Source organism: Schizosaccharomyces pombe (genome assembly GCF_000002945.2).
Source record: "Schizosaccharomyces pombe strain 972h- genome assembly, chromosome: III".
Taxonomy (NCBI): domain Eukaryota; kingdom Fungi; phylum Ascomycota; class Schizosaccharomycetes; order Schizosaccharomycetales; family Schizosaccharomycetaceae; genus Schizosaccharomyces; species Schizosaccharomyces pombe.
The window spans coordinates 1,959,427-1,982,376 of record NC_003421.2 but is presented as its reverse complement, the minus strand read 5'-3'; the positions used below and the strand labels follow the sequence as shown (position 1 = coordinate 1,982,376).

Below are 22,950 nucleotides of genomic sequence, written 5' to 3'. Positions count from 1 at the left end.
GAGATTTGTTCGTTTTATATTGAAGGATAAAAGTACTGCTCGATGCCACGAATTTTACGGTCTCATTTCAATAGCTGTATATGGTACGTTGCACTCAAGATTAGTCCCACATGCACTTTTGTGATGAGAGTAGTAAGTCTAAAAACTAAACATACACATTTCTCTTCTTCTTTTCTCTCCAACTGACTTTTGTGAATTGCATTATTTTATTCTTATATTAACTGCATTTGTATCTACGTTTACAACGATATTGTTTTACCGTTATACCATATATCTTAGAAATTGGCGATAAAAGTAAATGAACGAGCTTCCGCATTGTGTCACTATGTCTCTCGCAATTCTTTGATAAGGCACTACGGTTTGGTACCATAAGCCTCTCCACAACTCGATTGACAAGTCCAAAAAACAGTCACGGCGACAATATGTGAGTAGAAACATTTGGGTAAGAATTTATTTTCTTCACAAACCACCAAACCAGCAAAAAGATGGCAATTTCCAAGGAAAGCAAGGCTCAATACTTCGAGAAGCTCCGCTCTCTCTTCGAAAAATACAACTCTCTCTTTGTTGTTAACATCGACAATGTGTCTTCTCAACAAATGCATACTGTCCGTAAGCAGTTGCGTGGAACTGCTGAACTTATCATGGGTAAGAACACCATGATTCGTCGTGCTATGCGTGGTATCATCAACGATATGCCTGAGCTTGAGCGTCTTTTGCCTGTTGTTCGTGGTAACGTTGGTTTCGTCTTCACCAACGCTGATTTGAAGGAAGTCCGTGAGACCATTATTGCTAATGTTATTGCTGCTCCTGCTCGTCCTAACGCCATTGCTCCCTTGGATGTCTTTGTCCCTGCCGGTAACACTGGTATGGAACCCGGTAAGACCTCTTTCTTCCAAGCTCTTGGTATCCCCACCAAGATTACTCGTGGTACCATTGAAATTACTTCCGATGTCCATTTGGTCTCCAAGGATGCTAAAGTTGGTCCTTCCGAGGCTACTTTGCTTAACATGTTAAACATCTCTCCCTTCACCTATGGTATGGATGTTCTCACGATCTATGACCAAGGAAACGTCTTTAGTCCTGAGATTCTTGACGTCTCTGAGGAGGATCTTATCGGTCACCTCTTGTCTGCTGCCAGTATTATCACTGCCATTTCCTTGGGCGCTAACTACCCTACTATCTTATCCGTTATGCACTCTGTTGTCAACGCTTACAAGAACTTGGTCGCTGTCTCTTTGGCCACTGAGTACACCTTCGAGGGTACTGAACAGGTATGTCCTATAATATCAAATACTTCAAGGAGTTTTAAACCTTTTGTTATAAATAATGCCTTTTCTTTGAGGTTCAATGAAAAAATATATATTTTTGAACCTCCTTAATCTTTTCGATGCTTCTCCATCGGCAGATTTCGTTGAAGGAGCATTATATATGAAACAATTGTTTTGCAATGCGTTTTGATGAGGATTATTTTAACTCGCTAAATTTTCATGAGCGCAAAGTTTAAACACTCTAATTTTTTGCTGAACGCTTGTATACAATTAAACTCTTTGAATCATTAAATTATTTTTGTACTCAGTTCACTAACTTTATTTTAGACTAAGGCTTTCCTTGCTGATCCCTCTGCTTTCGTAGTCGCCGCTGCTCCTGCTGCTGCTGCTGGTGGTGAAGCTGAGGCACCCGCTGCCGAGGCTGCTGCTGAAGAGGAAGAGGAATCCGATGAGGACATGGGTTTCGGTCTCTTCGACTAAGCTTTTTTTGTTAGATAGCACTAATGGATGTATCTCGTGTTCTTTAGGCCTTCTAAAAACAATTTGCCGTTGCAAGTATTATGTAAAGTATTGTCGTAGCATGTAAATGGAAGGAATTGAATAAACGATTAATTTTACTTCTTCAAATTGCTGACGTTGCACAACTGAATAGCAGTTGCACTTATGCAGTAGATACAAGTTGCGTTTATTCGCATAATTATTAATCGCTGACTGTATTTATACTTCAAAATTCTGGGTTTCTCCAAAGAAATTAAATGCTCTCCCTATTATACTTTAATGTCACAATCATTTTTATTCATATCTATTTTCCATATTTACTGATGCTCCCACTTTTCCCAATTATTTTTTTTGAGCCGGTCTCCCTAAAATGAGCTTTAATTATCTTTAGATTCAACGGATGGCGAAGATGTACCGGTTTCAACACTGCGAATGAATTTAGAGTGGTTCTTGCGTAATGTGTGAATTTGAGCGAGCGGGCAGAACGGCTTTTCGGTTGATATTAAACCATCAGATTCTATACGCTTTATTACATCGGGTTTCGTAAGAACAGCCGCATTCCCTTCATCAAATTTCACGCATTCAAAACATGCACCAAATGTAAAACTAGAGTCCAAAGAAATGAGAATTTGATCAGTATCCGTGTCAAGCAAAACAGCGTCAAGAACAGGCCCTGACAGCTTCAAAGCAGAATGAAACAACAGTCTCTTTTCAGGTGTCACCTTCGCGAAGATAAGACCCGCCATTCCTTCACACGCAAAAGCAACAAGCTGGCGCTTAAAAATAGGAAGAATAACTGAAACCACCATTGGTTGATTTAATGAGAGATAAGTGGAAAAGGCAGATCGTAGATCGAATGCATCCAAACATTTGAAATTCTCTAAATCCCATACGAAAACGTGATTATCTCCACCGCCAGATATTAGAGTACGATTGTCATATAAGGACATCCTAGATACAAAACTAGGAAAAGGCGTTAGTGTTATTTAAAAAAAAAAAAAAAAAATTGATCAACTAAAACCAAATGAAAACTTACTCTTCATGACCTAAGCAAAACCCTTCAATGACAAATGCATTGGGAAATCGGGAAATACGAATATGCTCGTCTTTATCTGAAGTAATGATTATTTCTTCTTTAGAATTTTGTGGATTTTGAGCAACTATTAATTGAGTTAAGATCGAAACATGCCCCATAATGGGTTCGAGTTTTTGCAATTTCGAATCCTTTAAAGTGTCATTATTAACAGGTTCTTGTTTTCCTTCAACCACATTTGACTTTTTTTCTTCGGTAACTTCAGAAGTAGTAAACCAATTTTCGTCTACACAATAGACATCACCAAACTTATCACCAAAAACAATTTCGTTTGAGCCCGCAAAGCACAAGTCAGCACATCGCTTTGGTATGTTTTTTTGATAAAGAAGTTCAATTTTATCAGGCTGAGTGCTATCCCAAAGGCGCAAACATTTGTCTTCACTAACTGTTGCCATACGAGAATAGTCTTTAGAAAATGCGACTTGACGAATCGCTTCTCCATAGGCAGCTGCCTCTCTATGTTTTTCATTTATATTGTCTCTATAACAATGTTCAAAAATTTTTTCCCCTGTAGAGCATGAGAACCCCAATAGATATGGACCTGAACAGCACACGATGTAATTGTGTTTAGAATTCCATGTTAAAAATTGACAAGGGTGCTTAAAAACTCGCTGTTCACTCATGTTTTTATTGATTGATTCTTAAGAAAATAGAAGCAACAAAACAAACACTTCAGAAATAAACCTCTAATTTTTGGATCCGAATATATTTACAATTTTATAAAAAGAAGAAAAAGAAGCTTTAGAAGAAAGAAAGTAATAATGACAAATCTTTCAAATAATAAAAAGCAAAGCTTTAAAATTATTTACGCAGTAGAAATGAAGAAAAAGTATGATAAGGGTAAATAATAGACTGAATCCTCTTTCTGCTTAATACCGTTTCCTTACAAATTTATCTAAATAGAGAAATAAAAGAAGTATACACTCAGTTCGAAGCCAAGTATCTCACTTAAGTTAAATAGTTAAAGCGCCCAAAATTTTAGTACGTGGGTGAACTTGGAAAGTACAAACTAGTTGGAAATTTCCTAATAAGAGGATTTCAGCAATATTAGGGTTCCTGGATACTTCTTTTAATACGATTGAATTTATTTTTTTAATATTTCTAATAGTAACAAAAGACTTTTCGTTTTTGAGCGAAAAAAAAAATTCTTAAAAAAACAAGTGATCTAAAGCATATTAAGTCTTAGGCTGTGTGACGCACAGAAAAGGGCGTAAATATGAGGCAAAAAAGGGCAAAGAATTACAGAAAGCTGATGCATACGTATCAGCTTTTATTTGGATTTCGTGAACCATATCAAGTACTCGGTATGTGGTACAGAAAATGATGCTTGTAAAGATGCATCCTTACCCAAGTTCTAATTTGCAAACAATAAGCATTTTCTTTTTGGTGATGTTATTAAACTAACATGATTTTTAGTGGATGCAGATTTCCTAAAAGATTTATCTCAACAAAAGATTGATATACAAGCTGCATTAGCTAGGACTGTTCAAGGAGCTATAAAACCTAGTAAGTTTTGTTTATAAGTGTTTTCTTTTACTGGAAAAAAGGGCGAACCCCCGGAATATGAAACAGAACGGAAAGTTTAATTATTCAACATAGTATCTTTTCATCCGGGTCTGGTTTATTATTTTCTTTCCTTATGTTCTCCTTGTAAATTATTATAACTAACGGATTTACTAACTGACTATAGTGATTACTCAATGTTGTATTCGGCAATTGTACAGTAAATCCGATGAATTGAAGCAAGAAATTCGTATCGCAAAGTCTTTTGAGCGAAGGAGGTGTGGTCATATTGATGAAGCACTCTCTCCTTCAGAATGTATTCAGAGTGTAGTCAACATTAATGGTCGGAACAAGCACCGCTATGTTGTTGCTACCCAAGACCCCGAGCTTAGGCAAGCTCTTCGTTCGGTCCCAGGTGTTCCACTTATATATATGAAAAGGTCAGTTGTGATACTAGAACCAGCTTCACGAGCTACGTTATTAGAAAAGCACAACAAAGAATCCGTTCAGATGGGCATGTCAAAAGAGGAAAAGTTGTTATTATCCGGAAAAAAGCGTTCAGCGAATGAACTGGCTATCGATGATCAAGATACCAAGGAAAGTACGGATTTAGCGGGAACAGAGGATTCTGCTCCAAAAGCCAATAAAAAACGCAAGGGTCCTAAAGGGCCTAACCCTTTAAGCATCAAAAAGAGATCATCAAAAAACCATACAACGGATGAACCTACTTTACCTGTAAACATAATAGGTGATGTTGGTGAAAGAAAAAAACATCGTCGGAAAAGAAAGTAGACTGCTTATTGTTGGAAATTAGCATATGTATATATTTAAAAATAAAATTTTTCGGGATAGGTTTGCCTACAAGTGTTGTCTACTAATATAACGCTATCATACATACAATGTTTCTGATTCAACCCTTCCTGTGTAAACAATACTTTCAACTAACGCTTGTGGCTAAAGAAACGAAGAAAAAAAATTGGGTATAGGCACAATGTAAATATTTACGATGTAATCATCACAAATGTAAAGTTGTAAACCATTTTTCATCTAGATTCAAAGTCGTTTAAAGCGAAAGAGAAAAGGAAGCAATTATCCAAGCGACCTAAAAAAGCAGTTTCAACCAAATTTAGCTTAAAGAGAAAATTGAAATTTTTATTCGACTAAATAAAAGGTTAGATTATCTTAAAAAGATTTCAATCGTTGATATATTAGGGGAGAAACTGTAAGCCCAGTTGTGAATGCTAACGTATTTCAGTAAAAAAAATATCGCAGTTTACTGGCCTAAATACATACTTTGCTAACAGTTTTCTATTAACCCAACAGGACCTTAAATCTCTGCATTCTTTGTATTGAAAAGATCATACTGTTCGTGGATTTGCGCGTTTATGTAACGTTAAACTCGAATAATTTGCATTTGGCGGTCATTTTCGTTCTTGCGATTGATACAGATTCTGAGCTTTAACTAGCGCTTATTTGTATTACAACACCAAAGGAGCATAAATTGTTTTTTCTTGCGAATTCGTAATTTTCTCTATTCTTCTATATAAACGTACTATTTCATTTGTAAACGCCTGAATTATGTCAAACAGCGCACCTGCCAGACAATATTTAAATGAGAAAGTTACGCCCGTATTGTTAGAGGGTATGAAAATACTCGCACGAGACAGGTAAGCAAAATATGAGTTAAAGTTTCAAAAAAGATAGTAAAAGAAAAGGGAAATGATATGGACATTTGCTAACTGATGGAACAGACCTGAGAACCCTCTTCAATTTCTAGGCCAGTTCTTGTTAGACGCAAATGCCAACCAACAAAAACAAAAAGAAATAGTTAACCAACCTGAGCCTCAACAAGAAACACCAAAGGCTGATGCCGATATGTCTACACCGACTATGGCGGAGCAGGTTCAAACGTCTTTTTCGAATCCTGCTTCTACCCCGCTGACTCAGACATCTTCACCTTCCTCAAATCCTGGTAAAAATTCTGCTTCATAAATACTCTTTTTGGAGAGCAAGGCAGTTCTTGACTGTATCAAACGAAGTTCGCGTGCATTGCTCAACAAAAACTCATCACTAGCAATTTTGGGGTCTTCCAAGAGGATTTCATCAGCATACGTTTTTGTATTGACTAGAACAGTGTGCATACAAGATAATACTTGGCCGACTGCACATGCAAGTACAGTTGGTCTTTTCGTTTGTTTGGTTTCGTCCGATTGCTGATGTTTTCTCTTGTCCAGTTCCTCTCTGTATTTTGCTAGTAATAAACCTGAAAACAGGTCGCCTGTTCCTGTAAATACGCCAGAAAGTGAAGGAAATTGGTACAAAAATAACTGAGGCTTTCCATGTTCACATGAATATCCCATGCAGAACAAGGTTCCAGGGCTTTCTTCTACTTCAAAAGATGTAATAATGGCATTTTGGATTCCATAGAGTTGATAGATTTTTTCAAGTCCCCGTTTAGCATCCATCTGGGTATGAATAACAATATCGGTTAAAATTCTATGAGAGACTGTTAGTAGATAAGAATAAAAAAACATAAGTTGAAGATTAACTATTAAATCCTCATGATTAACAATTGGGCCGTACTTACTCGACTTCGAAGGCGTTGGGAGTGATAGCGAATGCGTGCGGAATCATTGCTTTGTAAGTAGAAATAACATTTGTATCCACGTACATCTTTCCCTGATCGCCCATCACTGGATCTAATAGCCAAAGTACCTTAGGATGGTCTTTTTTGTAGGCAAGCACGCAATCAAATATAACTTGGATAATATCATGATTTGGTACAAACCCTGTGAGAATTGCATCGTAAACTATTCCATTATCCTGTAATAAAGCGTTTAATAGATCATGAACCTCCTCTGGGATGCAAGCGCTTCCTCGAGTAGCTCCATATCCTGTTCATTCGGTTAGGTGAAATTCAGAATTTTTAAAAGCGTATATCGCAAATTCTTTGCCCAAAAAGTTTTTGCAATGTTTTTTTTGTCAGATTTAGAATAACTTTTCAACGCTTGGCTCGATGGAAATCTTTTTACTTACCAAGGTGATTTGAAAAATGTACCGTAGGTACGACATCTACTTCCCATTCATGCAATTGAAGTGGAAATGTGGCAGAACGATTCCCTACATATCCATGGCTTACTGAAGACTGTTGGAATTGTGAGCAAAGCACCCCTCATTGACAATTACAAACCTGAATCGATAAAACTCGTTTATTACCGATGAACTTGACATTGGGAAATGTCATAGAGCTTATTTAAAAGGTAGAATTTTGTAAAAATGAAAGAGAATATTGCCGAAGTGACTTGTGCTTTCGATTTCTAAAGTTTTGAGAGAAGTTGAAAAAAGAAGTAAGTAAAGAAATTGGCGAGCTGCTAAAAAATTGATTTACGAGAATTTTATGTAGACGATATTCAAGAATAATCTTTTCAATTTTTTATTTTATTTTTTGATTTGTTAATACAAGTCTCGATACAAGCAAACGCTTTCTATGGTTGGAACGATATTGCACATACAAAACTCATGAAGTATTGTTCAATACATTCAATAAAGTTTTGAACCTTTTTTAATGTAAATTGTCCGACTTTTGGGCTTTTAGGACTGTTAGTAAAGCTTTTTTCACTATTAATAATTTTGCTTTGATTAACCTGATATTCTCACTAATAATTCCCTTTACAACAAATTAATTTCCACCAGTTGCGTTTAATTTTTCTAAACTTCTTATTCCTCATGATAATCTTTACTTTTTTATACAAGTTTATTGAAACGTGCAGTTAAGCATACGAATATAGCAATCTTTCATGACATATTGAATTGCTTGGTCTTTATTTTATGCAATTCTGATTTTAATATGCACCTCCAAAATGGTTTGTCGGATTTTAAAGATCAGCTTTGTTCAAGTACCAACAGTCGAATATCCTTGATACAAAATACTAGCAAACTATTTAAATAGTCTAATTAACATATTTTATGTTTCTTCTTTCGCTTAGTTTCTTTAAATCATTAAGCTCAATTAAATTTAAATTTCAGATATTTAAGTAAAACCAAAAGTTAAAGTATTGAATACCTATTCTTCAAGATCTTAACGTTTCATTTTTGCTTTTATTTTTTCTAACAGTGTTTATAACATTTCCCTACATTTCTCTATCCTAACGAATCTCTTGTACTACATATCATATATCGTAGTAATGATTTGACACAAGACCAAATTTGACCCCCTCTGAAAATTTTACAATTGAAGCTTCAAATCAATCTGTGGTAGCAAATTTTGATATAAAAAGGATACAAAGAAAATATTTATAAAGGATTTCTTGTTGACTCTCGTGAAATGAGCGTACACAAGACGAATGATGCTTGTAAGTCAATTTTCATTAAAGCTCAGAATTCCCTATTTAGTAACAAGTAATTGCTCATATTTCACCTTAGAAAACTTATTGGATATTCAGTATACCGAATGCATCTAAAAAGTCGCTTGAATTGGTTGATGTTTTTTTTTGGTAGAATGGAATACCCAGGATTGCTAGTTGTTTGAAAAGAAATCAGCTTAATTTTTTTGAAATAAATCTTTTTACTAATCTTGTTTTTGCATAGTCAAAGTCTTGATGAATTCTGCGAAAGAACCCATTGTTGAAGACATTCCAAAAAAGTATAGGAAGCAGTCATTTCGGGATAATTTAAAAGTCTATATCGAATCACCGGAATCCTATAAAAATGTAATTTATTACGATGATGATGTTGTTCTAGTGCGGGACATGTTTCCAAAATCAAAAATGCACTTACTACTAATGACTCGGGATCCTCATTTAACTCATGTGCATCCACTGGAAATTATGATGAAACACAGATCTCTAGTCGAAAAACTTGTGTCTTATGTACAGGGCGACCTATCTGGACTTATTTTCGATGAGGCTCGAAACTGTCTCTCCCAGCAATTGACAAACGAGGCCTTGTGTAATTATATCAAGGTTGGTTTTCACGCTGGACCATCTATGAATAACTTGCATTTACATATTATGACACTTGATCATGTTTCGCCTTCCTTGAAGAATTCGGCTCACTATATTTCCTTTACTTCACCCTTCTTTGTAAAAATCGATACGCCAACTTCAAACCTTCCAACTAGAGGTACCCTCACTTCTTTATTTCAGGAAGATTTAAAATGCTGGAGGTGTGGTGAAACATTTGGACGGCACTTTACAAAACTCAAGGCTCATTTACAAGAGGAGTACGACGATTGGCTCGATAAATCAGTTTCAATGTAAAATCTATTTTGACAAGCGTTAACATCTCAATTATGTATTCACGAATTAAATTAATGATATTTTGTAATTTCACTTTACCACATTTACTAAGAAAGAAAAGATAGCAGGATATATTAATTTTCCTTAAGGAAGCCCAACTTGAACCTAAACATATCGAAGAGATCCAAATGGAAGGATCTCCGATATCTTTGACTGTCCTGTCATTAGCATGACTAGTCTATCAACGCCCATTCCCCATCCAGCTGTAGGTGGTAAACCGTATTCCAAGGCATGTACAAAATCAGAGTCTGGCGCGGGAGTTTCATCATCTCCTAGTTGAAGACGGTCATATTTTTGTGCTTGAAATTTATGATATTGAGCAACTGGATCATTTTCTTCCTCATAGGCATTACATATTTCATAGCCACCAATATAAAGCTCAAATCTTTTTGAAATCCGTTGCTCGACAGCGCCGTATAATTTGATATCTGATTTGGCAAGAGGTGACATTACTTCGGGATGGTTAATGACAAATTTAGGGGAAGAGGTATTATATTTTAAGACCAAAGAATCGAAAAGTTTATCCAACAAATGAGCTACTGTACACGTCTTTGGCAGCATGATTTCACAACGTTTAAAGATTGATATCAGCTGTTTCCGGCAGTTTTCAGAGTTATCTAGAGGGGAAAGCTCTACATTAAGCTCCTTCTGTAATGCAGGAATAAACTCAATGACTTCAAATCCTTTTTCTAGGTCTACGGTTTGACCGCTTATTTGCAAGTTTCCATTAATTGTTAAACAGATAAATCTAATTAGCTCTTCAGTAAGTTTTTTCATACCCTCCAAATTTAAATATGCGCAGTAGGCTTCACAACTAGTAAACTCAGGATTATGCGTAGCATCGATACCTTCATTTCGGAAATTTTTTCCTAATTCGAAAACTCGATTCATTCCCCCTATTACTAGTTGTTTGAGCCATAGCTCTGGAGCACACCGGAGTGTCAAGGGTAGTTTATGAATATCACTAGTGATAAAGGGTCGCGCAGTAGCACCTCCAAAGTGATGTGAAAGAATAGGGGTTTCAACTTCTAAAAATCCTCTTTCACTAAAGAATTTTCTAATGGATTCAATTATTCGATATCTCTTCTCAAGTAACTCAAGTGATTTGGTATTTGACATCATATCGACAAAGCGTTTTTCAAATCTTTTTTCGTAGTTCGTTAGTTTAACGGGAATTGGATGGAGACATGGAGATAACAATTTTGGTAGTTCTGTAGCATATATGGAAAGCTCTCCACTTCCACTTCTTCCAACGTTGCCAGAACATTGAATGCAATCTCCTTTTTGGAGAGCTTTTAATCGAGGAATAAACTTTCCCTTCATTTCTTCTTCTGTGCCAATATTCTTTTTATTAAAAACAACCTGAAGCTTTTTATTTCCATAAAGGACATCAAAAAATGCAAGTTTGGAACCTGAATAACGGATGCTTGAAATTCGACCACACACCGTATACCTGACCATTGCGATCTCAGACTTGGTAATCTTGTTCCTCCATTTCTCGATTATTACAGGAATTGTAGTCGTTGAGGCATCTGAAGTAACTGACGGATACAAGCTGATTCCCAGTCGTCCTAGCGCTTTTCTTCTCTCTTCGATGTCTGCATGGTATTCACTATAATAAACATGGGGGATTAAATTTCCTGTATTTTTTCTTTTAATAATGGATAAGATCCCTTTGGATAAAAGACCTCGTGAAATCATTTAATACCAAGCTTGAATTGTGTCAGACATCAGACAAACCAGAGTCCCAGAAATCGTTTATAAATTAAAAGGATAATATTACTTTAAGGTATTAATTATGAATTATTTATTCCCGTTGAAGTAAATTAAGTATGGACAATTTGCTAAGTTGAAGACTGACTTCGCTAAGGGAAGCACTGGACGAAAAAAGTACATATTGGAATGAAGTATCACTATATTATACGGTTTTCAGCTAGAACATTAACATAAAAATATCTTCAAAAGACCTTTAAGCATAATAAATTTTTCTAAGGTTATAGGGTAAATGGTTTAAACACAGTGGTAACAATAATTCACGATTACTATCAAGAATGCGAGTCTAATTTCAATAGACAGACTATTTAATAAGATTTAATGGACTTCATAACTATCTCAATAATTATTTATCCAACTTTTTTTTACTTGCTTACAGAACCTTAAACACTGAATTAGTTTATACCAAAACAAGTTGAAAACCGATACTTGAAAAAATTTTTTGTGTATAATACTTATTAAAAGCCTTTATTCAGAGAGTAAAAATAAATAGGTAAACACAAGGGAAGTACTTTGTGCTTGGAAATTCTGACTGTTCGTCGCTTAGTAAGGAAATAACTATATTAGTAGCGAATAAAAACATATATTAACCAAAAAAAGCTTTCAACTTTTTTTTTAAAAATCAGGACTAACGATCATTCGACGTTCAAAGGAACCAAGGTTCCAAATTCGTTTTGAATCATAATCAACAACGGCTATTTCTTGTAGAAATAAACAATCTGAACCAGATTGAACAACAAAGTTTACGCCTCCCATCTCCAATGTAGTTTTTCCAGATTGATGAACACGCAAAACTCCAATCTGACCAGCAGGTGGGTGAAATGCGGGATAGGGTAAAGATGTTAAGTCGTCAATATTACCATTTTCTCGTCCATGTTTATCAGGATCCTTTTTTTCTTCTACGTCAGTCTTTTCACCTGCCTCTTCCTCCTTGACTTCGGACGATGGCCATACTGGATCGACATCCGCATCACCCATAAACCTAGGAAGCTTGTCAGGGAATTGCATCAGAACCATTTGATCTTTAAAATGATCTTCCATTCCTTCTTGCTCAGTCAGTCCAAGGTGTTGAGCTAAGGATTGCAAATCCAAGGCAACTCTTTCTTGCTCTTCGTCCTCCTTGTTAATAACTGTCGTATGAATAGCGCTTTCAGCATGGTGCTTGAGTTTTTCATCATTCGACTCAGGAAGCATACGATCCGTAATTATGGGGACTAAAAGATCTTTCCCTCCAATATCTGTCTTCCCCTGCTCTTGGCCATTTAATTCTCGAAGTTTAAGAATGTCGACCATGTCCTCATCATGGCCTTCATCATGGCCAGAAGAAGCAGCAAGTTTGGACAGGGCATCATCTTTTTCTTCGTTTTTGACATTAGGAGGTGGCACATACACAGACCCTATGGGGCGGCCAGTACCAGAAGAAGAGGCATTAGGGCCTAATGCAAAAGGTCCTGAGGCAGTAAGCTTTATTTCTGGTTTCGGCCTTGAAGCTTTCCATTTTTTTTGAGATTCGACGTCAAATTCTATCTTAACACGCTCATCCACATCTTTTTCTTCAACAGGCCCATTTTTTCTTCGTGGGACGAACTTCGGAGTAAATTTTCTCATATTTCAGACTCCTGATTAAAGAAAAAAATATATATAGGGCAAAATAATATAAATTTTTTGTTTTGTTATTTAATTAGTTTATTTTTTCAACTTGGTTAAACTAATAATCATTCAAAGGCGATCCAACAATTATAGTAACTTGGATGAAGAAACCTTGTCTTCTGATCAACAATTGCTTGTCTTCACGACGCCAAGGTGAATACAAGAATCACAGATTTATTGAAAAACTTTTAATTTTTGTATTTAACCAAAATACACGAACCCTCGATTGGCCTATTTGGCGTGTAATTGGTATTGGGTAAGATCTGATCTTTCCAGTGCTATATGTATCTAATGATACTGAACACTAATAGTAACTCTTGAGACATACACTTTTCAACAAATATAAATATAAAAATGGTTTGTTTTCATGTCTTTTTAATATTACTAGTTTTTAAATCAACTTTTTCTGAATACTGTTTCATTAAATATGAATATTTTTACGACTAAATATTTGACGCACAATTATTTGAATGATTCATCAGGTAGGAATAACAAGTATGAAAAAGCCAGCTCCAAGCCTTAAAAATTTTTAAACTAAAATAATTTTCTAAAATGAGTACCGCTTTTTCTTAAAACTCTATAAACTTTGGAAGGTTACTCGAACCAAACTTGGATAAACATACGAAAGAAGAGATCCGTAAAAATGCAGGAATCGGAAAAGAACCCTAATTGTGTAGCAATTTTTATTAAATAATTTTTTTAATGTAAGAGCTGCATTGACAACTGCTTACAGTAAGGTTTAAATCAGTATTTGTCAAAGTCTTCGAGTAGCTTAAATTTTAGAAATATAATATTTGTTAATTTTTGAAGGAAATATTGAATTGGTTCAATAATCAAGGCTTTTTAACAGTTCCCTGTTAAATTAAATTAAATGTTGTTATTAAAATGTGGCCGAAAATTAAATTTGATTTAAACAAAAAAAAAATTTACGAGAATTTAGATTCATTTACCTAAAGTGTTAATGATTATATTTATTGCCTTCAAAATCCCTGCGTCGAAATAAATCCGGGCCAAGATGCATTAGGCTCATATTAATACTAACTGACAATAAAATATCAAAGTGTGAAGAAAAAATTTATAAATAGGTAGCGCGAAGGTGAAAAATCATACATTTGAACATCCATCAATATTAAGGAGAAAAGTAAATATAACAAATTTTAAGGGAAATTCTAGTGCTGGTAATTCAATGCAATACTACTACTGGAAAATAGAATAAGGAATTGAACGTCAAATGGCTTCTGTATAAATTTGTTAATGTCATATTTCCATATCTTTCAAGCGGCATTAAGCCATAAGGAAATCCAATTCTAATTGAATACAGTCAGAAAAAAGAACTCAAATACTCCTTTAAGATGTCTATTTAAACTGAAATACCTGCAAACAAGTAATTTAAAAGTTAGGGAAAAAACAAATTTAATTTTTAATAGGATTTTGTTAAAATTTAGTGGTACATGTATCCTCGTTTAAAATTAACCTTATTTAACATACAAAAAACGAATATGTTGCTTATTGAAGAATTCAAAGCTGGGCTTATAAAGTAAAGAATAAATTTTGAATTCCAAATACTGCAAATTTATTATGTTTTTAATAATACACATATTTTGAAAAGAAGATAGATCGTTGCTGAAGGAGCATGTCTTCCTCTTGCGATACTAACACTAACTAAAGACAGCCATGACTCAACAATTCTTTTGAGTTGTTTGAAGGGAAAAGTAAAATCTTTCAGTTATAATGTTGCCAAATAAGAGATCAAATCTTAATAATTTAGATGAGATTGCTTAAGTTTAGGCTCATCAATTCGATTGCTGACATTAAGATACAATTACAGAAAATAGTATTTTTGAAATCTCTCACTGAGGTCTGGACTTAGTACTTACTAAAGATAACATTTCAACACTCTACAAAGTGACTCATACTTTAGCTTTCTTGCTGCTACTCTCCCTTAATAAATGAGCTTGAACGAATTAATCGTTGCAGCTTTAAAATTATTCTGTCGACTTACTAATGGCATAAATTTACTTAAAAAAATATTTTTTAGATACGAGAAGTTTATAATAAAGAACAAAAGTCAGATTGCATATTTTTTTGCCAAGTTCAAATCGTTATCCAAAGTAGCTTGGTAAGCCGACAGAAAGTCTTTGATTTAATAAATATTCCAAACAAACATATGACAGTATTGTTCCATTAAAATAACTTTAGTTTCACTTGTAGGTTAGTTAATACCTAACTTAATAGTTGACCCTTCTATGACTAACTTTTAGTTTCATCATCAATGTTTTCTCTTGTGATTAGAAGAATTCATATAAGGAAATTGTGGTATATTACAGTATTCACAATTAACGCATCTATGTTCAGCGGATTCTTCAACAATCCAAGTCTACTTACACCAAACGAAAACCTACTTTTCCAGGTTGGTTTACATTATAGCTTTGCTGTTTAAAAAACGTAATGACAGCGATGAATTCGAATTTTTCTTATCCTGCATTAGGAGTGGATGGAATCAGCTCCCAAATATCACCAATTCGGGACGTTTGGTCCACGAATTTGCAACAAGAGATGAATCTTATAATGAGTCTAATAGAAAGGTATCCAGTTGTTTCTATGGATACAGAATTTCCAGGAGTAGTTGCTAGACCTCTTGGCGTCTTTAAAAGTAGTGATGACTACCACTATCAAACTTTACGGGCAAACGTAGATTCATTAAAAATCATTCAAATTGGGCTTGCTTTAAGTGACGAGGAAGGAAATGCCCCTGTCGAGGCATGTACATGGCAATTTAATTTTACATTCAATCTACAAGACGATATGTACGCTCCGGAAAGCATAGAGTTACTCACAAAAAGTGGCATTGACTTTAAGAAACATCAAGAGGTTGGCATAGAGCCTGCAGATTTTGCAGAGCTCCTCATTGGTAGTGGATTAGTTTTGCAAGAGGAGGTCACGTGGATAACGTTTCATAGTGGATATGACTTTGCCTATTTATTAAAAGCCATGACACAAATCCCTTTACCCGCTGAATATGAGGAGTTTTATAAAATTCTTTGTATTTATTTTCCGAAAAATTACGACATAAAATACATAATGAAATCTGTGTTGAACAACTCTAAAGGTCTTCAAGACATTGCTGACGATTTACAAATACATCGTATAGGACCCCAACATCAGGCTGGAAGTGATGCCTTGCTAACCGCGAGAATATTTTTCGAAATAAGGTCGAGGTATTTTGATGGTTCCATTGATTCCAGGATGCTCAACCAGCTATACGGTTTAGGCTCAACCGGTAGCGTTTTATGGCACAACAATTCATCTACCCCACAGATTCAATTCAGAGATCTTCCAGGTGCCCATCCTAGTCCTACTCCATCTAATGCTGGGATTCCCACCACTTTAACGAATACTTCTTCGGCACCTAATTTCGCCAATTCAACATTCAGATTTCCTCCTCGTGTAGTTTAGATCACGAGCTAGTTGAAAACATACCGTTAAAAAATTGAAGTCCTTGAAAGTACTTTCGGGATGCTTGTATTTTAACTTAATATATTCTCGTTTTCTCACGTATACCCTTGCTTGAACTTGTTTACTCGATATGCTTTTCTAGATTTTTTCCATAAAATCTATACTTTGGATTTTTATATGTTTTTCTTTTTATTTAAGAGATTGGTTGGAGTTTCCCGCTAATTCAGCATAAAAGTTTTTGTATCCACTCATTTTCGTGAGGAGCATTTTCCTTCTATTTTGTTGCGATGATTTACTTTAAAATTATTCATCTTCATTCCCAGCGAAATGAACTCTCTTGCATCTGGAAGCAAAAAAAGCCTTTCATCGGGTTTTGTATTAATAGATAATATAGTCCATTTCCTTCATATACTGATAATGTATCCGTGTATTTGTAATTCGTAATAGCTTAGCATCCAACCCAGCATCAACGGTGCAAACCGGCGTAGATTTCAAGTCTGATGTTTATCATCGGTCAACTCCAATGCTTCCCCAAAACAGCTCTATGTGCATGTTGTAACAAATCTTCATGCAAGCATCAACTTTAGTTAGTAAAGCTTTTTTTTTTTTGATAGGTGCTTTATCCTGTGATTTAAAATATTACAATCTCAAAACTATTATTTTAGTTTTTAGCTTTTATTTTATCACTAAGGTTCCCAAGCCAATGAACAAAATATCACCTACCTCGTCGTCCCAACCATTTCTTGAGATACTGAAAATTTTCAATAATTCTTCTAGTTAATTTGATCAAGCATAAAAGAATTACCTAAAATTTATTTTATAAAAACTCTAAGATCTTGTTTCTCTTGTTCGACATGCAGAAACTAATTTTTTATAACCTCGCTTAAATCTAGCTTAATTAGCTATAATTGTTTTTCTATTCGCTGAAGATCGTTGTTAAAATTATCGCGATGCATCATTGGCGCGATAAAATTTATCTGATCACAGCTCTTTTAAGAATACTAAGTGTAAGTATTTTTCATTACTACCACTACCAAATCCTTCCTTTTTTAAATCCTTCTAAAATGGCGACTTTACTGCCTCCTAAAAGTAAACGTCAAAAAAAGGAGAGCTTAAATCCTACTACTATAGAAATTCCTGAAAAATTCCCGCTCGTTAACGTTCAGTTTCGGGCGTCAGATGATAGCAATGAACTGGCATCACTTTTAGTTCCTGGAAATAGTTCTGTTAGGCAATTGGAAGCCTTGTTGAACCAATTATTAGAGAATGTAAGAATGAAAGTTTTTTTTCTGTAAATGTGCTAACATAATCCTCACAGTCCGACGATCCTGTTCCGTATAATTTTGCTCTTCATCATGAAGATGAAACTATCGAAATTCAAGATAATTTATACACTTCTGTATTTCACAATGGACTTATGAAAACTGAGGATCACTTAACGTTACTCTACACTCCTCAAGCTGTATTTCGTGTCCGTGCTGTTACTCGTTGTACTGCATCAATGAATGGCCATGATGGTACCATTATATCTGCCCAATTTTCGCCTAGCACAAGCTCGAGGCTAGTTACTGGAAGTGGAGATTTCACGGCAAGGCTCTGGGATTGTGATACGCAAACCCCTATTGCAACCATGAAGGGTCACACTAACTGGGTGTCTTGCGTCGCTTGGGCCCCTGATGCCTCTATCATAGCTACAGGAAGCATGGATAATACGGTGAGTAACTTTTTGATGGATTTATGATTTTTTTGTCGCAAGTCACTAATATTTTTAGATTCGTTTCTGGGATCCCAAAAAGGGGAGCCCTATAGGTGATGCTCTACGACGCCATACGAAACCTATTATGGCACTATGTTGGCAACCTTTGCATCTTGCTCCTGACAGTGGCCCCTATTTACTAGCTTCTGGATCAAAAGACAATACAGTTCGTATTTGGAATGTCAAATTAAGGACGTTGCTTTTTACTCTCTCGGGTCATACCGCGCCAATTACTTGTGTCCGTTGGGGCGGTCAAAACTGGATTTATTCCTCCTCATATGATAAAACCATACGGATTTGGGATGCTAAAGATGTAAGTGAAGGAAATTGTACTTAGGGATTATTTACTTACTAATTTTGAAGGGAAAATGCTTGCATATTCTAAAAGGTCATGCCGCTCGTGTGAACCATCTCTCCTTGTCCACCGAGCATGTCTTGCGTTCGGGTGCATATGATCATACTGATTTTAAACCAAAAAGCTTTTCTGATGAGCGTCGTAAGGCCAAAGAGCGTTATGAGGCTTGTTTAAAACAGTCAGGAGAGAGATTGGTTTCTGCCAGTGATGATTTGCAATTAATATTATGGGATCCACAGAAATCAACGAAGCCCATCACAAAAATGCATGGACATCAAAAGGTAGTAAACCATGCTTCATTTTCTCCTGATGGACGGTGTATTGCTACAGCTAGTTTCGATAGCTCAGTTAGGCTATGGGATGGAAAAACCGGTAAATTCCTTGCAACTTTGCGTGGTCATGTTGCTGCGGTTTATCAATGTGCCTGGTCTACAGATTCACGATTGTTGGTCAGTTCTTCTCAAGATACGACGCTAAAGGTGTGGGATGTACGATCCAAAAAGATGAAGTTTGATTTACCAGGTCATGAAGATCAAGTCTTTGCGGTGGATTGGTCTCCGGATGGACAGCGTGTCGCTTCTGGAGGCGCTGATAAAGCAGTCCGTATATGGTCACACTGATATTTACGCTTTCGGTAGCATAGTTGTTGTTAAAAAATTTAGAACTAATTTCAGGAATTTGGTTTTCTTTTACGGTTTAGGTTAATAAAATGGTTTTGGCTTTTATCCTTAATAACTACTGCATTTATGATTTATTATGACATTAAAATTGATTGACTTTTAGAGGATATTATAATAGACACAAACCTAAAAAAGGTCCAAAAAACGAATTTGTTAAACAAACATTATAGCCTAAAGCAGAAAGCAAGATGCATTTTTAAAGTGTATGGTAATAACAAAAAAAGGATATGAACAAAAAATAAAAAATATTTACATTATACAGCATGCCAGTCCATGGATTACTTTATCTACTTCGTATTTGATGTTTAACCAGTCAATACGACTGTGAAGGATTTCGTAAACCTCTTCGGTATGAAATGCGCTAGAAAATCGAGAAGTATCGGTAGCCAGTTTTCCAATCTCTTCGGCGTTTTTTCCATCAATAATAAATAAATGGGCAATTTCCTTCAATGTCTTAAAATATGGTAAAAGGCTGCTTTGATGAAGAGAGTGAATGAATTCATAATACAAATTACAATCGCTAAAATGAGTCAGTTTTATAATTCTTAAACATAAGGAATAAAATCTCACCTGAGTAACTTTAGCCCGCCATCGACACTGAATTTATGAGATTTTATGTAACGTGTTAAGGAATCGAAAAGTCTCATTCCGACTTCCTTATAAAAAACATCAAGGATTTCATGATCGGCCCTTCCAACTAGAATACGCATGTGGAAACCTAAAAATTGAACCACATTTTTGGCAGCAGCTGTAGGCTCTATAGTATTCGTTATGGAACCTATAGTTTGGTCACTAAATAAATTCATTGGTGTTTTAGTTTCCAGCAAAAAATCGGCATGCTCAATTAGAACATTAATGCCTTTGTGTAATCCGAAAGCTGCCCGTTCATCCAAAAGCTGCTCGAATTTTTTTTTTTCTGCAATTGCAGGGTCAAACATATCATCTTTCACACATATAGGACTCATTTCTTCGTTAAAAAAGCTATCCATCATCTGCTGAATCATATCACCAACATTGATAAGCTCCAAAAATTTCACCACTGGCTCTACAGTATTACTAGAAAAGTCGCGTCGAGGATCAAAAGAAGAGAGATGCTCGATTGCTCGATCAAACCCATGCTTTAAGTGGCCTTGACCTAACTCCCGCAGAAGCTGAACGAATAAGTCCTTCGAAAGCCCTTTAATATCATCATCTTGAGGAACCGAGGTACCCATAAATACTTTAGCACGAGCTAAACTAACTTTGCAAAGATGGACGATTTTCAAAGCTAATTCCAAACTAAACATGGTGCTGATACCTTCAAGTTTTGAGTCCAATACAGCAGCTTGCGCGGCTAATTCGGTAGTAGGGAGATGTTTCAATCGGTCCTTAGAAACATATATATTCGCAGGAACAAATCGGGCAGCATCCAACTTTGAAAGTTCTGGATCTTCTTCTTCTTTCTGCTCTATCGCTTTCTCAGCCAAATTAGATGCACTATTGTTTTCTGACGGTATTGTAAAAAGAGAGACTGGAAGCAGCATTACGTTTTTAAAGGTTTCCAAAAAATTATTTTTGGCAGTATTCTGGCTGACATTTTTGTAAAAAAAGCATTCTGTAGCGTCTTCTTTTTCTTCCAGCTTTTGGTCCCACTGATCAACCAGCGACCAGCCAACAGTTTTAAAGTAATGTAACTCCTGAGAAATGAAAATATCAATTTGCGGTTGAAAAATTGTATCCACTAAAGCCGGTCCATTAGGAATCGAAAAAAACTTCTTGCATAGGCCATAAAATCCAGAAATAAAAACAAGGAACAATTCGGTCTCTTCTTCACCAATATGCTCGCATATTGATATTACATAGTCTTTTAGTGAATTTCCAAGAATGTCTTTAGCATAAGGAACCTGGACAAGCTCAGGCTCAGGTAAAGTAGCTTCAGAGAATTTGGATTCCGACTCTAAAAGCTTGATAGTGTCGTTAACAACAGACTCCAAGATGTTCCAATTAATGTGAATTTCTTCTAGATTATTGGAAATAAACAAACTATACGGATCAAAATGGAAGAAAGACCTAACAAAATCAGTTTGCTTTGCTAGATACATGCTCACGTATGCATTTGGACCACTAAAATCATGAAGAACATGAGAAAACTTACGAAGAAGATCAAGATTACGAGAATGAAGACCTAATTCAAATTCATCAAGACAAGCTTGCTCAAATAATGAAGCCATGTCAAGAATGGCATTTTGCATCGCCTGTCGATAAGTTCCATAGGGATAAGAATTTCCAAACCTAATTAAATACTTCAGAACTTTCGATTGCTCCTCTGGCGTCCGAAAAGCAGAAAATGCAATAGGGTCAATAGTATTGCTAGCATAAGCCAGATTTCGGTAGATAGGAGCCAATGCTCTCCAAACCTTTATGTAATCCAATCTTGCAAATTCAACTCTTTGACTCACACAATCCAAAACTGTCAAAACTACTTGCTTCCCTTGCACTGTTGAGTAATCAACAGGAAAAGGGATCTTTTGGTCGGGTAAGGAAAGAAGTGACGAGGAGGACAGCTTAGGCCGATCAGAGTCAGCATACTTTTTATCACTACTTTGTAAATGAAAGCCTTTGCTGGTGTTGGAAGACATATTTGCTTGAGACATCCCATCTTGACTTTCATAATAAAGCTTTCGAGAAAGTGTAACATCCCAAGCATTCATAAGAAGTAGTTTTTTCACATATATACTATTGTAATCACATAATTGTTGAAATTTTCTACAAACAAGGCGGCAATTACACAGATCTGGGGTAGAAATGAGCGTGAATATCTTTAAGTATATATTGATCGTGAGACATCCAAACAAAGCCTTAAACTGTTGTTTATGTCGCCTTTCTAGATACTCCTTAATCTTCCTTATGGCATGTTCACGAGCTTCCGAAGGCTTCATTCATGAAATCTATTTGGTTCTAGCGAACATGATATTATGATCACAGGTATTCCGCATACTTCATAAAATAGTGACGACTACAGTTACGATTAAAATTACATAACGATTTACAACGATGTTAACTTTTGGTAATGGTATGAAGTGCGTAAAACAAACTTAAAGAATATGGTAGACTACCGTAAGTTTGTCTTGGCGTATATACAGTTGTACAGATAACTCTTGGCGTTATATAACACTGCTCTCGTATATAACCATGATATTGCATAGTATTATAATAAATTATAGCTTATTTACTACTGAGTAATAAAGCTTCAATTGAATGGTTCTGCAGTGCATAAAATTACTGAAAGTTAAATAAAAAACTGTCAACATTCATTTCCAAATGATTTATCTTATTATAGCACAAATGATTATAGCGCGGTTTAGCATATGTTAATTGATATAATGAGTAATCTTAAAAAACTTTAGCCAACTTAGCAGTCTGCTGCGATACCATAAATTTTTATTAAGAGATTTTGCGTAGTAGGCAAATGAAATATAAATTAAATAAGATTCCATTCCACTATTCGTCCTTTTCTATGTTTAAACATAAACAAAAATAAATTACATGTAGAACATATTAGAGTTAGTAACTATATTAATTTACTCTTTGTAACTATCTAGCCACAAGACTGAACAAAACGCTATTCATGTACTTTCAAGG

At 35.4% G+C, this 22,950-nt stretch overlaps 12 protein-coding genes and 12 long non-coding RNA genes across 24 annotated transcripts; 12 read left to right on the top strand and 12 right to left on the bottom strand.

Moving 5' to 3' along the window:
• The first annotated feature begins 461 nt into the window (after positions 1-461).
• On the top strand, positions 462-1,841 carry rpp0 (60S ribosomal protein uL10). Its single transcript, NM_001023384.3, has 2 exons — positions 462-1,271; positions 1,596-1,841. Exons 1-2 carry the CDS (start codon positions 486-488, stop codon positions 1,746-1,748), a joined length of 939 nt encoding a protein of 312 aa, NP_588393.1. The 5' UTR covers positions 462-485; the 3' UTR covers positions 1,749-1,841.
• Positions 1,617-1,845, bottom strand: SPOM_SPNCRNA.7572. Its single transcript, NR_196908.1, has one exon. It is a non-coding gene; the product is annotated as a non-coding RNA (long non-coding RNA).
• Positions 1,846-2,011: 166 nt separating this feature from the next.
• trm82 (tRNA (guanine-N7-)-methyltransferase subunit Trm82) lies at positions 2,012-3,856 on the bottom strand. Its single transcript, NM_001023383.3, has 2 exons — positions 2,803-3,856; positions 2,012-2,729 (listed from the first exon to the last, which is right to left on the bottom strand). The coding sequence occupies exons 1-2, from the start codon at positions 3,480-3,482 to the stop codon at positions 2,144-2,146; spliced, it is 1,266 nt and encodes a 421-aa protein (NP_588392.1). The 5' UTR covers positions 3,483-3,856; the 3' UTR covers positions 2,012-2,143.
• On the top strand, positions 3,845-5,270 carry utp23 (rRNA processing protein Utp23). The gene is made up of 3 exons (NM_001023382.3): positions 3,845-4,163; positions 4,276-4,365; positions 4,550-5,270. Exons 1-3 carry the CDS (start codon positions 4,076-4,078, stop codon positions 5,152-5,154), a joined length of 783 nt encoding a protein of 260 aa, NP_588391.1. The 5' UTR covers positions 3,845-4,075; the 3' UTR covers positions 5,155-5,270.
• SPOM_SPNCRNA.1250 lies at positions 4,029-5,582 on the bottom strand. The gene has a single exon (NR_150115.1). It is a non-coding gene; the product is annotated as a non-coding RNA (long non-coding RNA).
• A 98-nt stretch (positions 5,583-5,680) lies between these two features.
• Positions 5,681-6,905, top strand: sdc1 (Set1C complex and Lid2 complex subunit, Dpy-30 domain Sdc1). The gene is made up of 2 exons (NM_001023381.3): positions 5,681-6,029; positions 6,114-6,905. The coding sequence occupies exons 1-2, from the start codon at positions 5,941-5,943 to the stop codon at positions 6,352-6,354; spliced, it is 330 nt and encodes a 109-aa protein (NP_588390.1). The 5' UTR covers positions 5,681-5,940; the 3' UTR covers positions 6,355-6,905.
• SPOM_SPCC18.10 (pyridoxine-pyridoxal-pyridoxamine kinase) lies at positions 5,852-7,699 on the bottom strand. Its single transcript, NM_001023380.3, has 4 exons — positions 7,553-7,699; positions 7,399-7,507; positions 6,950-7,256; positions 5,852-6,858 (listed from the first exon to the last, which is right to left on the bottom strand). Exons 1-4 carry the CDS (start codon positions 7,604-7,606, stop codon positions 6,306-6,308), a joined length of 1,023 nt encoding a protein of 340 aa, NP_588389.1. The 5' UTR covers positions 7,607-7,699; the 3' UTR covers positions 5,852-6,305.
• On the top strand, positions 7,012-8,317 carry SPOM_SPNCRNA.7571. The gene has a single exon (NR_196907.1). It is a non-coding gene; the product is annotated as a non-coding RNA (long non-coding RNA).
• Positions 8,318-8,556: 239 nt separating this feature from the next.
• On the top strand, positions 8,557-11,623 carry hnt3 (aprataxin-like protein). The gene is made up of 2 exons (NM_001023379.3): positions 8,557-8,714; positions 8,950-11,623. The coding sequence occupies exons 1-2, from the start codon at positions 8,687-8,689 to the stop codon at positions 9,618-9,620; spliced, it is 699 nt and encodes a 232-aa protein (NP_588388.1). The 5' UTR covers positions 8,557-8,686; the 3' UTR covers positions 9,621-11,623.
• Positions 8,712-11,510, bottom strand: msk1 (lysine--tRNA (Lys) ligase). Its single transcript, NM_001023378.3, has one exon. The coding sequence runs from the start codon at positions 11,358-11,360 to the stop codon at positions 9,765-9,767; it is 1,596 nt and encodes a 531-aa protein (NP_588387.1). The 5' UTR covers positions 11,361-11,510; the 3' UTR covers positions 8,712-9,764.
• A 230-nt stretch (positions 11,624-11,853) lies between the features above and the next one.
• Positions 11,854-13,336, bottom strand: rpc53 (DNA-directed RNA polymerase III complex subunit Rpc53). The gene has a single exon (NM_001023377.3). It carries the CDS (start codon positions 13,038-13,040, stop codon positions 12,048-12,050), a length of 993 nt encoding a protein of 330 aa, NP_588386.1. The 5' UTR covers positions 13,041-13,336; the 3' UTR covers positions 11,854-12,047.
• Positions 11,904-13,047, top strand: SPOM_SPNCRNA.7570. The gene has a single exon (NR_196906.1). It is a non-coding gene; the product is annotated as a non-coding RNA (long non-coding RNA).
• A 35-nt stretch (positions 13,337-13,371) lies between the features above and the next one.
• On the top strand, positions 13,372-13,758 carry SPOM_SPNCRNA.7569. The gene has a single exon (NR_196905.1). It is a non-coding gene; the product is annotated as a non-coding RNA (long non-coding RNA).
• A 205-nt stretch (positions 13,759-13,963) lies between these two features.
• SPOM_SPNCRNA.1249 lies at positions 13,964-14,706 on the bottom strand. The gene has a single exon (NR_150113.1). It is a non-coding gene; the product is annotated as a non-coding RNA (long non-coding RNA).
• Positions 14,570-15,322, top strand: SPOM_SPNCRNA.1248. The gene has a single exon (NR_150112.1). It is a non-coding gene; the product is annotated as a non-coding RNA (long non-coding RNA).
• Positions 15,032-15,522, top strand: ost5 (oligosaccharyltransferase complex zeta subunit Ost5; the record flags this gene model as incomplete). The annotated part of the gene is made up of 3 exons (NM_001355940.1): positions 15,032-15,074; positions 15,131-15,193; positions 15,344-15,522. The coding sequence occupies 3 exons, from the start codon at positions 15,032-15,034 to the stop codon at positions 15,520-15,522; spliced, it is 285 nt and encodes a 94-aa protein (NP_001343189.1).
• SPOM_SPNCRNA.7568 lies at positions 15,130-15,330 on the bottom strand. Its single transcript, NR_196904.1, has one exon. It is a non-coding gene; the product is annotated as a non-coding RNA (long non-coding RNA).
• caf1 (CCR4-Not complex CAF1 family ribonuclease subunit 7/8) lies at positions 15,471-16,947 on the top strand. Its single transcript, NM_001023376.3, has one exon. The coding sequence runs from the start codon at positions 15,531-15,533 to the stop codon at positions 16,536-16,538; it is 1,008 nt and encodes a 335-aa protein (NP_588385.2). The 5' UTR covers positions 15,471-15,530; the 3' UTR covers positions 16,539-16,947.
• On the bottom strand, positions 16,346-16,568 carry SPOM_SPNCRNA.7567. The gene has a single exon (NR_196903.1). It is a non-coding gene; the product is annotated as a non-coding RNA (long non-coding RNA).
• Positions 16,948-17,561: 614 nt separating the features above from the next.
• rsa4 (ribosome biogenesis protein Rsa4) lies at positions 17,562-19,432 on the top strand. Its single transcript, NM_001023375.3, has 4 exons — positions 17,562-17,806; positions 17,857-18,252; positions 18,311-18,607; positions 18,658-19,432. Exons 1-4 carry the CDS (start codon positions 17,603-17,605, stop codon positions 19,267-19,269), a joined length of 1,509 nt encoding a protein of 502 aa, NP_588384.1. The 5' UTR covers positions 17,562-17,602; the 3' UTR covers positions 19,270-19,432.
• On the bottom strand, positions 17,571-18,083 carry SPOM_SPNCRNA.7566. The gene has a single exon (NR_196902.1). It is a non-coding gene; the product is annotated as a non-coding RNA (long non-coding RNA).
• On the bottom strand, positions 18,188-19,193 carry SPOM_SPNCRNA.7565. Its single transcript, NR_196901.1, has one exon. It is a non-coding gene; the product is annotated as a non-coding RNA (long non-coding RNA).
• A 74-nt stretch (positions 19,433-19,506) lies between the features above and the next one.
• Positions 19,507-21,911, top strand: SPOM_SPNCRNA.7564. The gene has a single exon (NR_196900.1). It is a non-coding gene; the product is annotated as a non-coding RNA (long non-coding RNA).
• Positions 19,579-22,268, bottom strand: pof6 (exocyst complex subunit Exo5-like, F-box protein Pof6; the record flags this gene model as incomplete). The annotated part of the gene is made up of 2 exons (NM_001023374.3): positions 19,900-22,268; positions 19,579-19,849 (listed from the first exon to the last, which is right to left on the bottom strand). Exons 1-2 carry the CDS (start codon positions 22,245-22,247, stop codon positions 19,579-19,581), a joined length of 2,619 nt encoding a protein of 872 aa, NP_588383.1. The 5' UTR covers positions 22,248-22,268.
• Between the last annotated feature and the right edge of the window lie 682 nt (positions 22,269-22,950).